The 16,060-nt window shown below is 40.3% G+C and overlaps 2 protein-coding genes across 4 annotated transcripts in view; one reads left to right on the top strand and one right to left on the bottom strand.

Annotated features, from left to right (window-relative positions):
• Nucleotides 1-3,851: 3,851 nt before the first annotated feature.
• Nucleotides 3,852-8,611, bottom strand: LOC139459087 (tubulin alpha-2/alpha-4 chain). Its single transcript, XM_071240528.1, has 4 exons — nucleotides 8,454-8,611; nucleotides 7,752-7,974; nucleotides 6,668-6,969; nucleotides 3,852-4,708 (listed from the first exon to the last, which is right to left on the bottom strand). The coding sequence occupies exons 1-4, from the start codon at nucleotides 8,454-8,456 to the stop codon at nucleotides 3,878-3,880; spliced, it is 1,359 nt and encodes a 452-aa protein (XP_071096629.1). The 5' UTR covers nucleotides 8,457-8,611; the 3' UTR covers nucleotides 3,852-3,877.
• A 7,138-nt stretch (nucleotides 8,612-15,749) lies between these two features.
• LOC139459783 (rab GTPase-activating protein 1-like) overlaps nucleotides 15,750-16,060 on the top strand; it is a 46,544-nt gene continuing 46,233 nt past the window's right edge. For all 3 annotated transcript variants that reach the window (XR_011652701.1, XM_071241450.1, XM_071241449.1), the window contains exon 1: nucleotides 15,750-15,844. The gene's annotated coding sequence lies outside the window, so the exon portion shown is untranslated. The remainder of the gene's footprint in view (nucleotides 15,845-16,060) is intronic.

The raw sequence follows: 16,060 nt of genomic DNA, 5'->3' as shown, positions 1-16,060 counted from the left end.
CATATATGTCCTTCCTCTACAACCCTCGCTTTGAAGTCGAATAAAATTCAAAATACACCACCCACACAAATACACTTCACAGTTTTGAATAAGGTGGGAAATTCCCTGTTCTGTGATATCATCCACTGGCATTTGAGGCCAAGCAAAATTACTGAAAACGACCTCTGAAAATTAGATACATCGTAAATGTCGCCATTTTTTACACATTACTAAATCACCACTCACGGCGTTATTTACAGCATGTTTTGAAATCTAAATTTAGGATATTTACTCGGAGAAATGAATTTCGAAAATAGCATATTAGTGATCACGGGTATCTGTCTTTTATGAAATCACCAATGATCATTCCAAAACGTCTCCGATAACCCGAGAATCGTTTCGTATGTTTTGGAAAATACGCAAACACGAACGCCGAAGTGAACTTTCCGCCATGTTGGATAGTGTTTACAAAATCACGTTTCAGGTACACCGGTTATGAGGCGGCTGTAATGAAAATTCAATGAAAATTATAACAACAAATAACAGTACATAGATTGTCAGAATGTTTCTGATTACTTACATGTCACATTTATGTATATGCGATCCCTGAATCAACGAAAGTCCCCTCGTAAAATCCCGCGTACTGTTGACAGTGAACACGCCATTTTGTAAACGTCGGTCACAGGTAGTGATGTCATACGTCAACATTATTGTACATATTTGGTAATTTCTTTGAGGTGAAGGTCCTTGAATGAGAGTGCACACGATCATTGTATCATGCTGTTTACAGTTTCAGTTATGATGTAGATTTTGCATGTTTTATACATTTTTTCACACAATTAATTTCCCTTTGGATATTTGTCAATGTTCAAAATGATATCATACGTAAATATAGGCCACAAAACGTATGAACGAACCTTTGATAATCTCCTGTCTGTTTGAACATTGTTTACATAACAATTAGTGTCGAATACGATATTTCTTTCCTTTGGACAAGTGTTACAAGATGAAGCGTAGAGGTAACTGCAGCATGTACGTATTTCTTGGGATGTGTAATGGTCAATAAGTCCATATAACCCATGTCTTTAAATAGCTGTTTCATTTTTATTTTATAACTAAAACTGAATAGGTCTCTATTACTTTAACAAAATGGATAATATTTTTCGTAAAAAGATATGCACACATTTCTGAAAGAATGGTCTTGGTCTTGGAATGGTTTTGTTTTTTTGTCGTTTGATACACATAGCCGTGATATCTAACGATTCGCCAGGTGCGTGTTAGCCACACACAATTTACGCATTATTCCTCTCGTTTTGCATTATATAATCAATGGGTTCATTCTTTTTTTAATATTGTGATCACAGGATATAAAACTGTTCACTTTGTTTCTCCAGGAATTGTAAAATGTATAAAAATAAAACCTATGCCAAGTACCCTAGCTGTTGGTTCAACCGTATACGATTATCCTGACAATTTTATACCAATAGAGCTTTAATAAAATTCTTCGCATCTTTTAGTGTGTAATTCTGAGACGAGATGAAGAGAAATAATAACAATATCTGTCCAATATTGAATATAATTTGGTTGTTTTGAAATATTCTTTTGGGTATTTCATTACGTAAATTGATGCCAAACAGGTGCGTGTCTTGTCCAATTAGACACACGATAAACTAGCTAATTGTTTACATATTTAAGACATTATTTAATTGGTGAAAGCAGTCATTTTATGTTGTGTCGAAAAAGCGTGAAATTCCGTTTTACACATCGAGATTTTCCATATCTTGAACGAAAATTTGGGGAGATATATATTAATCAAAATACCAGAGTCATCTTTCTCCGACGTTATGAAAGACATAAAACCAGCCATGACGTCAAATAGAACGGTGTTATTTCTTTGGGTATTTCATTACATTTGATGATAAGGCTAGTGCTCCATTAATAATGCTGCAACATTTGTCAAATTACACTTACACATTCAGGAGAATGTTGGAATCTAAGGACTAAGTTATGATTTAGATAGGGCCATCCATTTCTCTATTACCTCTTTTTTTATGAAGCACGATTTCATCATTTCTTATGGTTTTTTTTCACAACTAAACGTATACAGTTTCTTTATCGATATTTGTGTTGGAATAGTTTGGTTCCTCGTGAACAAAACACCACGAAAATAGATTATCCTTACCCACAGCTAATTCTCACCAAGTGACCTGAGTTACAATAAACTAGTGCTAAGCTTAGCGGAGTTATGCCCCCTTTTCTGTGTACGTGTGTAACCTCTCTGTCGCCTTTTGACGTCATAGAGAAAAATTAGTTTCCCTCATTTACGGCAATCTATTTTTGGCATTGCATGTTTGTCGTTATACATACGCATATAACTCCATTTGGTATATAGTTATGTCGTTCAGATATTAGGCAGTATTTTGTTCGCTCACAGATTCCGGAAAGCTTGTAAATAAAAAAAATCGTCGCACAGTTTAATATTTGCAGTTAGCTTTACACCACCAAATAGGATATTTAATATTCTCCACCTATGCGTAATTTTATAGCCAGAGGTAGATCCAGTGCCGCGTGAGCGCAATTCTCGCACAACCTTCACTTTTCCGATCTTAAGAAAATGTGCCTCAGAAACAAAACTCGGCATCCAGAGGGTTAATGCTGAGAAGATTATTATAATTTCACTCAATGAACGTCATAAATGTAATGGAAATATACACTGTTGTATTCTCATGTGTACCGACCATTCCGCCATTACCGATAGTCGATAAAATATACAAAACGTGTAAATAAACTTGTTCGTAAAGGAGTGAACAGAATTGTATTTACGTGAATAAGTATACATTTGGGAAAAATATGTCTTTCTGACCACTCAGGTCATATTATTTCTTATGAACAAGGATTTTGTCTGAAAATATTTACGTGTATGTGACATGGGTGCATAATCAAAATTTGCCGTCATTCGCTTGGTGTTCAAACATGGCAGAAAAAAACCGAGAAGAGCGGTACCCACTTTACTAATCTCTCCATATTTCGCAATCCGTAGCATTGTGTAAGTTACACGATTTTAAAGCTAAGATGATTGGGGTGATGACGGTTAATAGTTTTGACTTTGCGCACTCAGTGTTTGATATCAAAATTCACAGTTTAAAAAGGGCATTTTCTCGGGACCATATTTGGTCCCTTGGCACAAAGCGGGTGTGAAAAGTGAGGGACCATATATGGTCCCGTGGCACCAAGAGGGTTAAAGGGTGGGGATAATGTCGGTTTGCATGTAATGGTCAAGTTTCTAACTCCTTTGGGAGTGCCAGACAGATGAACAGAAGGGCCAGTCCTGGTAGCATATGTGCATTCCTATCATTATACTCATCAGCTGTACATAATGGTTATAAACTCTTTTTGGTCCCGCCCCTCCATTTGTACAATTATCACTACCTGATATTTCCAACCAAATTTGGTTGCTGTCCATCTCTTAGTTCCAGAAGTTGTTCAAAGCAATATTGCCAAATTACCTTTTTAGCCCCGCTCCTCAGTCCCCAGGAGTTGGGGTGGGGTTCAGCCCCTCCATTTCTCCAATTTGAATCCCCACCTTTGGAACTAAATAGGGTTGATACCTATCTCTTAGTTCCAGAGAGGAAGTCGTTTAAAGCAATAAATTACCCCTATTTCGCCCCGCCCCTCAGCTCTTCCATTTGTACAATTTTGAATTATTACCACCAGAGAATGCTTCCAACCAAATATGGTTGATATCTATCTCTTAGTTCCAGAGAAGAAGTCGCTCACCTTGGTCGTTCAGACCCGGTGAGCTAATAATAAAATACAGACAAATCTAAAATATGTAAGCACAGAGTATATTTTTACATTTTTTTAATCACTTTTGAAAGGTACAGGTTGAGCCATTAATCTAATACTCATCACCGCCCTCCTCCTCTCCCTCGCCCTCAACAGAGTCGACTCCAACCTCTTCGTAGTCCTTCTCCAGAGCAGCCAGGTCCTCACGGGCCTCGGAGAACTCTCCCTCCTCCATACCCTCACCCACGTACCAGTGGACGAAGGCACGCTTGGCGTACATCAGATCGAACTTGTGGTCAAGACGAGCCCAGGCCTCGGCAATAGCGGTGGTGTTGCTCAACATGCAGACAGCTCTCTGGACCTTGGCCAAGTCTCCGCCGGGGACAACAGTGGGTGGCTGGTAGTTGATGCCGACTTTGAAACCAGTCGGACACCAGTCAACGAACTGGATGGTCCTCTTGGTCTTGATGGTGGCAATGGCGGCGTTGACATCCTTAGGGACGACATCACCACGGTACAACATGCAGCAGGCCATGTACTTGCCGTGACGGGGGTCACACTTGACCATCTGGTTGGCGGGCTCGAAACAGGCGTTGGTGATCTCGGCCACAGACAGCTGCTCATGGTAGGCCTTCTCAGCAGAAATGACCGGCGCGTATGTGACGAGAGGGAAGTGGATACGTGGGTAGGGCACCAAGTTGGTCTGGAACTCCGTCAGATCCACGTTCAGGGCACCGTCAAAGCGCAGCGAGGCAGTGATGGAGCTCACAATCTGACCAATCAGACGGTTGAGGTTGGTGTAAGTCGGACGCTCAATGTCGAGGTTACGTCTGCAGATGTCATAGATAGCCTCGTTGTCGACCATGAAGGCGCAGTCAGAGTGCTCCAGGGTGGTGTGGGTGGTCAGGATGGAGTTGTATGGTTCAACAACAGCCGTGGACACCTAAGAAAAAAAATTGACACATACTAATATGAACTTGTGTTTCATACATACACAAACAGATACTGTCCTTGAATTATTTGATATATTTTTTTATTTAAAACATCAGTTTTCTTGCGAATACTTTAGATCTAGTTATGATTCGCGAAAAAGTCATTAAACAATACATGAATTGCACCACCATATACTCTGCTATGTGACATACTTATTTGCCCTTCTCAAAACTGATGTGTGGCAAATGCAAAATTCTGCAATAGGCTGGGACAGAGTCTAACGTTTTAGACTGCGTCAAGGTTTTTTATCGCGAATTTTAGATAAGACCAGCTTTGTCTACCAAATACGCGTTGGAAACACTGCACACACACATCTCAACATTTGATTCTGACATGTGTTGAATTTGTATGCACTGACAGTATGAAAAGTTTATTTCTCTATACTTTTCATTGTTCCCTTCATGGTTCCCATGTAGCCTGCAACCTCGGGGTATCGCGGTACTTGTCATGTACGCTAAACGGAACAAAATGCACTCACTAACCTTTATGTTTATTCGTGTTCTCTGTATCAGATATCATTCATATTATCAAACAATGCATATTTTACTGATAAAAGTTCATTATTTACATTAGTAGCTCCGAGTAAAAGCCGGGCCTCGCGCTCTTTCTGACAAGGGAGAGAACTCCATCGTATCGCGGTACAGAGAAAAGTTGTGGATGGAGGTCCGAATTGGACAAAAAGAGGACATAATTCTACCAACCACTTGGTATGATCATGCCAGACATCAGTGATTTGTCCAGACAAGTGCAAAGACTGCACAAGTAAAATTCTAAATGTGTTATCAGCAATAGGTATTCAATGCATATTTACCGAAAAGTAAGAGAAAAATATTTTTATAAGTCAACATCAAAATATCAGAAATGATATTTTAAGATTGTTTAAAAATAATTGGATGACAATAATTTGTCACAAAATGGAAAAATGTTAAATGTCAACAATAAATATATAAAAAGCACTCCTAGTATGCCCAAAATATGTATTTATCTTTTGGTTACTAGTGAAGAACGTATTTCTAAGTTTGGCATTATGGCCCTTATGATCTCCCAATAGATTCTGGGCACAGAGCGGGAAAAAATGTGCGGACTACGTAACTTCCGTTACCCCATTAGTCTCCATGAATATGCAGATGATCTAGTTCAGGTCGATAGAGAAAGTTTACTTGGGGAACTGCGGGTTATATCGTTGGCCATTGATAGATGGGGGTAAGTCAATATTACAACAGATGCCAGAAATATGTATCAACGGATTAATAACTCCTTACTTACAGCCGACGGAACATTCCGAGGAAATTGAAATTGTTTACGAAGTGAGCACTTCCTAGTTACTGATTTGCATTAATAGACAGCCGCTAAGAGGCGTGTCCCGCGTGAACTATCGGAAATAACAAATGCCGCGATACGATGAATGCCGCGGTACCATGGGGTCCGAGTATATATACTGGCATGTTGCTGAGTTTAGCTCGTTTTAACATAAATAACTGTTACAATATGAACTGCTGACTAATCTGATCGGACCAAAGGTGTTTTCTCCTTTTACAATCAAAGATTGCTGGGGGCGTCTTCCAACACGGAATTCCAGCGGGGAAAATAATCACAGTGTCCATTTTTAAACCTGTTCAAGGGGAGGTAATTCCGTATAACCTATAAGATGATATAACTCCCGTTGGACCATCCCTTCTATTTTGCGTATGTTGCAAGGGACAGTGTCATTTCTATTTTGTTGTAGGTGGCATGTTGATAACCGCCATTTTTTAATGTGCTTGAATTAGTTTTGGGGCCTTAGTTTTATCTATTTTACTGACTTAGAGTGGGATACAGGTACACCTGTTCATAGGAATCAGTTCAGCTTCAGCAATACATGTAGGTAATCATAATGATTTTTGAGATATCGATGACGGACATATCTTACCTGAGGAGCTGGATAGATGGCAAATTCCAGCTTGGACTTCTTGCCGTAATCCACAGACAGTCTCTCCATCAACAGTGAGGCGAAGCCGGAACCAGTGCCGCCACCGAAGCTGTGGAAGATCAGGAAGCCCTGGAGTCCAGTGCACTGGTCAGCCAGCTTCCTGATGCGGTCAAGGACAAGGTCGACGATCTCCTTGCCGATGGTGTAGTGACCACGGGCGTAGTTGTTGGCTGCGTCCTCCTTGCCGGTGATGAGCTGCTCGGGGTGGAACAGTTGGCGGTAGGTGCCGGTACGAACCTCATCTGAAACAGGGGCACCACAGACATTAAGATATGCTTGAATGAATTATTTTTATACATTTTACAATTCCTGGAGAAATAATGCGAACAATTTAATATCCTGTGATCACAATATTAAAAAAAAGAATGAACCCATTGATCATATAATGCAAAACGAGGGGAATAATTCGTAACACAAACAATTCCAAGACCAAGACAATTCTTTCAGAAATGTGTGCATATCTTTTTACGAAAAATGTTATCCATTTTGTTAAAGTAATATAGATCGATTCAGTTTTAGTTATAAAAAAAAATTAAACAGCTATTCAAAGACATTGGTTATAGGAACTTATTGACCATTACACATCCCGAGAAATACGTACATGCTGCAGTTACCTTTACGCTTCATCTTGTAACACTTGTCCAAAGGAAAGAAATATCGTATTCGACACTAAAACCCTATCAATTGTGAGTGGTGATTTAGTAATGTGTAAAAAATGGCGACATTTACGATGTACCTAATTTTCAGAGGTTATTTTCCGTAATTTTGCTTGGCCTAAAATGCCAGTGGATGATATCACAGAACAGGGAATTTCCCACCTAATTCAAAACTGTGAAGTGTATTTGTGTGGGTGATGTATTTTGAATTTTATTCGACTTCAAAGTGAGGGCTGTAGAGGAAGGACATATATGTCCCTCTGGCATCCAGAGGGTTAAACAACAAGCAAACAAACAGACGTGTCAACTGATCCCGATATTGTAAAGCACAAGGTAGAGCCTGAACAAGGCTCAGTTCTGCGACTTACCAACAACGGTGGGTTCGAGGTCGACGAAGACGGCCCTGGGGACGTGTTTCCCCGCCCCGGTCTCACTGAAGAAGGTGTTGAAGGAGTCGTCCCCACCCCCAATGGTCTTGTCCGAGGGCATCTGACCATCAGGCTGGATGCCATGTTCAAGGCAGTACAACTCCCAGCATGCATTGCCGATCTGCACCCCGGCTTGGCCCACGTGGATTGAAATACACTCTCTCTGGAAATGAGAACATCTTTGTCAGACTTTGACTTACGTATTAACGAGAAATATACCAATATACAGTCTGGTACATAAGAAAATAATAGGGCACCCACAACAGTTGTTAGTTTTAGGGCGCAAAAAATGGTATATCATCATGAATCTGTCTACAAAATAGGCTGGTAGGCCTAAATAAATAAGATCATTTTAACAAAATGATTAGGGACCCGAAAATGCTTTGAGTGCTAAAGTTTTAACGGTAATTTAATTTTAAAGTCCAATATCCAAACCTATCTTAGAGAAGAGTGTCAAAATTTCGTTACTTTGATTCAATTATTTTGTAGAAGCGTAGTCATTGTCAAGCGTTGGTCATGTGTCCTGATAAGAGTCCAACAGCAAAATAAGACATTACCATGTTTCGCCTATCTCATAAACATTAGGCCTAGATCTAGACCGATAAGACATGGGTTAGAGACAGATGTAAAAGGAATTCTCACCATTTTTGTTGATCAAATCTTGCTGCTCTGAAAACGAGTCGCGACGAAACGTGTAACGTGCCTCGCAAACAACTCTCAACTGAAGGTTTTCAAAGCCCACACGACTTAGATTACGTTGTGACGTCATGGCATGACGTCATCAGGGAATATCCGAGACGTGTTCCGGAGGGCGGCGAACGCACGCATTTACTCGCGGTCAACATGGTCAAGCTATCTCTAATCGTTGCGCTGCAGTTGTGCTAGATTTTAGATAAGAATGGATGTCAAATATTGACTTTCGCAATAACTGAAAATTGATGCTTGTTGTTAACAACATATGGATCAGATTTAACAGGACATTTAAGGTACATCTACATTTCTTGTTTGATAGGCATTACTTAGAAGTTGACGGATGACAAGATATAGACACAGTTTTATGGATAACAACTTCTTTAATACTGTAAAAAGCGACGTTTCGGTATAGATCCTTATACCTTTGTCAAGCAAGACTGAATGAGGCTGACTGACTGACTGACTGATATAGACGATTTAACGTGCGCTTTCCGACTGCAGCGTATTTCGCACAAGGGCCTGGCCAGACCATTTAGTGTATTCCGAAAAGGGTGAAAGTGGTGTGTGCAACCCAAGAGGGGGCTTCTAGGGGTTGCTTAATTATATTGAATTTTTGGAATTTTTAAATTTGGAATAAATGCCGAGGTGGGTGGAGGGGGGAACTAAGGGAGCCGGGTGAGGTGGGTGTTTGTATGTTTATTGGATTTTGGATTGGTAGATTAATTAGTTTTTAGATGCGCTTAATTAGGTCTGTTTTGATTAGGAATACGCCTAGGGCCTTGACGTATTCTAGTTTATTTTGAGGGTTTAGTATGTCATCTAGAGTAGGAACCTTATTTAGATTGAGGGTGGTTTGTAGTGTGGTTCTGTGTGTTTTGTAGTGGGTGCAGTGGATGAGTGCGTGTTCTGTGGTTTCGGGTTGTTTGCAGTTGGGGCAGTTGCCTGTGGTGTGCCTTTTAAGTTTTTTAGGTGGTTATTTAGGTTAGTGTGTCCTGTTTGGAGTTTTGTAATTGATCTGTCAATTTTTTTTGAGGGGTGTAGGATTTTAGGTTTGGCTAGTGGTTTTCTGAGCACTTTTTTGATTTGGCTATTTGAGTTTTGATATTGATTATGCCATATTTTGGTTATTTTTTGTTTGTTAACACTTTTAATTTCTGATTTTGAGATGGGTAGGTTTAGGCTTATTTCTGGTATTTTGAGAGATAATTTAGCTGCTTTATCGGCGCTTTCGTTGCCGTAAATTCCTACGTGGGCGGGGGATCCACAAGAAGGTTATTTGTTTGCCTGCTTTTGTTAGGTCGTTGGAGCTTTTAAGTATTTGGTTTATTAATTTAGGTCGTTTTTTGGTATTTTTGTTTTGGAGGGCTTGTAGTCCACTAAGGAGTCGGTGAGAATTAGGATTTTATTGTTGTTTTTAGATTGTTGGTTATGCAGGGCTGAGGCCATGCCCATAAGTTCGGCCGTGAATATAGATTGGTTGTTAGGGAGTCGGTAAGATTGTGTGGATATAACTGGTATGGACTCCAAAGCCTGTGTGGTTGGAGATCGGGTCTGAAGATCCGTCAGTGTATATGTGACACCAATTTGGCCAATTTTCGTGTATGTATGCGAGTGTGGTGGTTTTAGCTATGTTTGGGTCGGTTTGTTTATTTATTTGGTTTGCTAGCGTTGTGTCTATTTTGGGTATTTTGAGTTTAGGGGTGAAGATATTTGATTGTTTGCAGTTTTGTTTAAGATTTTTAGTTTGGTGTTCATTGAGGTAGTTAGTTATTCTTTGGGATATTGGGGTGAGTAAGGGGTGTTTGCGAGCTAGAGCTTGGTTTCTTGGGCTAATGTTTTGGTTAATTAAGTTTTGGATGAGAGGGTGTGTTTGGGCCCAGAAATTAAGGCTTAGATGTTCCCTGCGTAGATTTAGTGGCATTTCCCCTGTAAGTGCCTGAAGTGAGGTGTAGAAGGTGCCATGTTGGGTGCGTGTAATTAGTTTAAGGGCTTGGTATTGTATTGAGTCAAGTTTTTTAGATAGAGAGTTGTTAAGGGTATTGTATATGGCGCAGCCGTAGTCTAGTTTTGATCTAATTAGTGCTGTATAGAGTGAGAGGAGGGTATATTTGGAGGCTCCCCAGTTAGAGCCGGTGAGACATCTTAGTGTGTTAAGGTCTTTGCTGCATTTAGTTTTTAAGTTTTGGACATGAGCCTCCCAGGTGAGGTGTTGATCGAAAATGAGTCCTAAGAATTTGGTTTGTTTTTGGAATTTGATTGTTTGGTTGTTTAGCTGGAGGATTGGGAAGGCAGGTTTCATGTTTTTATGTTTGAATACTAATCCTGTTGTTTTATCTGAGTTAAGGGAGAAGCCCCATTTGTCTGCCCATTGTTGTATTTTATGTAGAGATTTTTGGATTAAGTTTTCAGCCATTTTAATGCTTTTAGTGCGGATCCATAGGGCTCCGTCATCCGCGAATTTTGAAGTGTTTAGTTTAGGGGATAAGCCCTCGAATAGATCGTTTATCATTATATTGAAGAATGAGGGACATAGTGCAGAATATATATAGCAAGTGGAGGATTAACAGTATCAACAAGGGCATACATGAGTGGGATAACATAGGTAGGTGTGACAACAAAGGGGTGATGCTATCACAACACGATGGACAGAAACACATAGCTAGAAGCCAATGGGGGCATGAAGCCAATAAACAGGTGATTATTGTTTGATGAGTTCATAGTAGGCGGATGGGATAAAATAGCCTTGATCTCTGTTGATTGATGGCTTGTGGTGGCGAATGTGGACTGCTCCTGTTAGTTTTCTTTGGGTGAAATCATGGAGGTTGTTGGCGAGGATTTGGACGTTGTCCCAGTTGATGATGTGATTGGGACAGTTGATGATATGGTCCGAGATGGCTGATTTGCTGTCGGATTTGATGGTGGAGGTTTTATGCTCTTTGATTCTGATGTTGATTGGCCTGGATGTTTCACCTACGTAAGCTTGCCCACAGTTGCAGTCAATTTGTAGACTACACCTTTAGCCTCTTGGGGTTTAGATGTGTTCCTGCCGTTGGCTCTTAGCAGGGTGTTGAGGGAGTTGGAGCTGGTGAAGTGGGTGTCGATGTTGGCTTGCTGTTTGAGGAGGCGGCTGATGATGTGGGGGGCTTTTCCTATGACCGGGAGGGCGATGCGGAAGGGCGCTGATTCGGGTTTAAGGGTCGCAGGTCTGGGTGTGGGATAGAGTACAGAGGCGATGACTTTGTCGACTAGTTTGGCTGGATAATTGTTGGGGTGGGTGAAGACTTGGCGGAGGTGTGCGATCTCAGGTTTGGGGTCAGCAGAGGAAAGGTTGATGGCACGTTTGGTAAGGGTAGAGATGATGCCAGTCTTGGCAATCGGCTTTTGAGTTACCTGTTAGGGCTCAGGAACACATTAAGGATTTTTACTGCCGTCATTGATAGGACCACTCCCGATTATAACTTGTCAAAAGTCTGATCAAGATCCTGAGATTCGTGGCGGAAAATTCACAAACAATCAGACATTGTTCAGAAGGCGTCCCGATTCAGCCGTTTCAAGCCAAATTCGTCCCGATTCTTAATCCGTATCTGATCCGATTTGTATCTTCCGCATGGTAAAATACGATCGAAACTGCCCCGACAGCGTCCCGATTCTCCCGAATGCGAGCCGACAGAGATCAGAAGTGACCGGGCAGAGAACCGAGAAGACGGTTCGCATTCGGCAAGATCTGGACTCAATCGAAAAGAAACGGCAATGAACAATTCATGCCCGTTCATCACGACATCGTCCCGATCCACAGGACACCGTCCAGACAACACAGACCACTGTTACGATTTTGATCCGATACAGCAGAATCTGTCACGACATAGTCAAGATTGTAATCCGACTAGATAAAATCGGCTGAGTTTCCCGAATGTTACGGGACGCACCATACTGACGGGAGTGCTTGACCGACCTCTCTGCACATTTCCCGATCAGTATAGGTCTCTGTTACGAACGTATACGACTGCGTTCAGATAATTATAGGACATTCCAGATCATTGAGGATAGTAATCCGACTTTTACACTTTTCGTGTCGTCGCGCTGTCTTATCTCAAACAGGAGCCATAATCGGCACGGTGTGCACCTGGCCTTATGCCTATACATGACTTGGTAACCAGCAAAAGGCAATGTCATATTGGCCAGTAGAAAGATCATTTTTGAGTTCTAAAATGTCTATAATAATACCCTGATGTGAGACACTTTTAAGTGCCTGAAGGTAAGACAACGAATCAGCGAAGATGATGAAATTTTTAGATTATTTTTTTTTATGTTTCAAAGGTATGGGTTAAAGCTGTTACGATAGCTTTGGCTTCAGCAGTAAATATAGAATATAGTATATCTGGTATTCTTGAGGAGACAGTTCTGGATCCAGTGATGTTTGCACTTGCAACTTTGCCACCATCCTTCGACCCGTCTGTAAAAATGGACCTGTGAGAATTATATTTTGTTCGCAACTGATTGTAAGCTTGTTGATAAACCAAACGATTTATCTCGGATTATTTTAGTTGGGTTAGATTGAGGTCTACTTCTGGCTTCAAACAGGAAAATAATTTCGTTGATGTTTTCCACGTATTAAGAATTAACAACCGAACTCAGCATACCTCAGAGTTGAAATATATGTTTTGATTGATATTTTATGACCAAAGTAGTTATATATGGTTAGAGAAAAAGTATAATTAATCTTTCAAGTTGGTTATTGAGGAATATGTTCGAGACAATGAATAGTTTTACTTTATGTCCATCATAGGCTACCCGGAACAAGGACCCGTAATTACCACCCTCGATTGCCCAATGTATTACTCCCCGTTCACTGATGATTTGAGATTCAGAACCATTTCATATCTGTATAAACCTAAAGACTTTGCCAAACAGATGCATGGAAGGTCGGGATATATGAAACAAAGAAAATATGGTGTTTATAAACTTCCCCTACGTCTGATTATCTCAGTGAAATTATTCCATCTGGAGTCTCAGACAAAAACAATTATCGTCTGGTTTTTTGTTTTGTTTTGTTTTTTGAGTAAATAGAGGTTATCACGCGAGTGTGTTTGATGATGGTAAATATCCTGCATTATGAATAAACATTGTATTTAGCGAGCCTTGGCGAGCTAAACACATAGTGTTTATTCCTAATACAGGATATTTACTATCCACAAACACACTCGTGTGATAACCTCTTTATCATATGTCATTCTTGTGCATCAAAATCGCTTTCCCTCCCTCACAAACATTGCCGAAACATTGCGAGTTTTCCTGGAATGCGCGCATTAGTAATATATTTATTACGTCACAGGTTAAGTGATGTGTCAGTCGGACAGTGACAGTAGCCAATATAGTTCCAACTGAAATCTGTTTCTTATACAGTGGCGAAGCAACATATACGCAAAACAACAACTGTTAAATTGCCTTTCGTGGCAATCCATCGGTCTGTCCTCTAGAGTAACTGCCCTTTGTCAAAGGGAAGCTACTCTAACCCTAGTCTATGAGACGTCACAGCCACTTTCAGACGTTGATGACAGTCGGTCTGTCCTTTCATAACGTTAAGAAGTGTAGCCAGATGTACACACAGCGACAAAACGAAACAAGGTAACAATTCAAACATATTTCGGCCAAATCCAACCTTTTTTTATTTTGTGGAGAAAGGTTCAAGCCGCAGAGGTCTACAAGCGCAGATATGGCTACTGATCCCGCTTGGCTAGGCCTCGTGCCCTCGCAAAATTGTTTCGAAATCTATATCTCCAAAGTTGCCAAAACTTATAAAATGCCTTATCTACGTCACAGTTAGACACTGATTTTCAGTATATTAGACTGTTCTTTTGATAATGATTGTAACAGATTGACATTAATATACCTATAATGATATATGATCCATAATTATCCATCAAAGCAATTATCCCTGTAATTTATCCATCGGATTTTATGAACGTTTGCTCATAAAGAGAATTTAAACTTTAGCCCTGACACTACAAATGATATATAGACTAACTTCGGTTTTAGACCCTGTCAAATTATGCATTGTCCTCACATGATGGGCTGCACCGAATTAAACGCTCATAAATTCAATCGACATGTATCGGACAGGTCGCACTGCAAATGTCGGTATATTTTCTAAATTCATTTACATGCAGAAATTATGCAAATATTAGAATATAATTTTTTAATTTGACGTTTACACGATATGCGACATTTCCATTGGACGAGAGATCGGTCACATGACCGCGAAACTGACGTTCATAAATAGAGAATACTACACTCATTCTCGTAAGATACCATTTTTACGAAACGAGTGGATTTTCTATGGTATCTGAGGGAGCGAAAGCGAGGTCAGATAACATTGAAAGTTCACGAGTTTCTTTAAAGTGGTATCTAACGAGAATGAGTGTGGTATTTTATTTATTACCCACATTAAATATATATTTAAGTGTAAATACATAACAACTTTCGCAAGCTCCGACGTTCATACAGTTTGGCCCTCACTCTATGAAGGTTCATACTCATTCAAAGTGAAGGTCAATTCTTAAATATTTTACACCCAGGGATATAGTATGAAACAGTTTTATACTGCAACTCTTCATTTAGTGACTAAGTCAACATGGAAATTCTTATGACGGCGGTCTGTAAATACTAGAGTCTGAACCAGACCATCAAGTGATTGACATCATGAACATCGATCTACCCACATGGGATCGATGACATGCATCAACCAAGTCAGCGAGCCTGACCACTCGCTCCCGTTGGTCGCCTCTTACCACAAGCATAGTCGCCCTTGACGGCAAGCATGGGTTTGCTGAAGATCTATTCTCACCCGGACCTTCACGTGTGTTCACTTACTAGCCACCGTCAGGACTTATATGATAACTTTCTACAGTATGCTAATGTCCAATTGTCATAGTTTCTACATGTCTTTTGAACATCATGGCTGTAGAAACTTTGGTTTTGAACAAAGTGGCAGTTTCTAATGTGAAGTCTAAACAATTTGGCACGAATCAACCAGCGTTGTGTGTGAGTCAGCCAGTTTGTTTTCGGGAACGAGTTGATTAATCCTAAAGCTGATTCATAAGGTCAAATATGCGGAGTCAGTCGAAAACATATTCCACGTCATTCGTACAGTGAGATTATATGCATATTTTACAGACGCTTCCATTACTAAAATACGGAAGTAGAAAGTGACGTCACCACGTCATCTCGACAGCGCCCTCTGTGAAAATGTTCGGCCATGTGTAATTTGTTATGATTCTTTGGAAGACAGTGGAACATTTTACCTGTCAAACATTGTCAGATGGAATTATGATGATTGATCGGTAAGAGAGCGACACTAGTAAATTATGAACAACATGCGCGTATTGCTAAGAGCATGTGCCACTAATATCAACAGCGAGTTCGCTTTGTTTTGATGTAATTATAATGTCAATTTTTCCACCGTCTGTCATTTGGTTCGTCAGCAACATCAATTTCCTTGTTTACAGATAACATCCATTTGGGCCAACGTCTGTTCGGTATTTTCTTGACGGAATGTT

The sequence above is a fragment of the Haliotis cracherodii genome, unplaced genomic scaffold (assembly GCF_022045235.1).
Source record: "Haliotis cracherodii isolate W230 unplaced genomic scaffold, xgHalCrac1.p SCAF_13, whole genome shotgun sequence".
Taxonomy (NCBI): Eukaryota; Metazoa; Mollusca; class Gastropoda; order Lepetellida; family Haliotidae; genus Haliotis; species Haliotis cracherodii.
This window is presented reverse-complemented; position numbering and strand designations above follow the sequence as displayed.

Coding starts and splice junctions, on each gene's coding strand:
- LOC139459087 (XM_071240528.1), bottom strand. Junction 6,970..7,751: donor CCTCGAACCCACCGTTGTTG/GTAAGTCGCAGA, acceptor CCCCTGTTTCAG/ATGAGGTTCGTACCGGCACC. Junction 4,709..6,667: donor CCATCTATCCAGCTCCTCAG/GTAAGATATGTC, acceptor TTTTTTTCTTAG/GTGTCCACGGCTGTTGTTGA.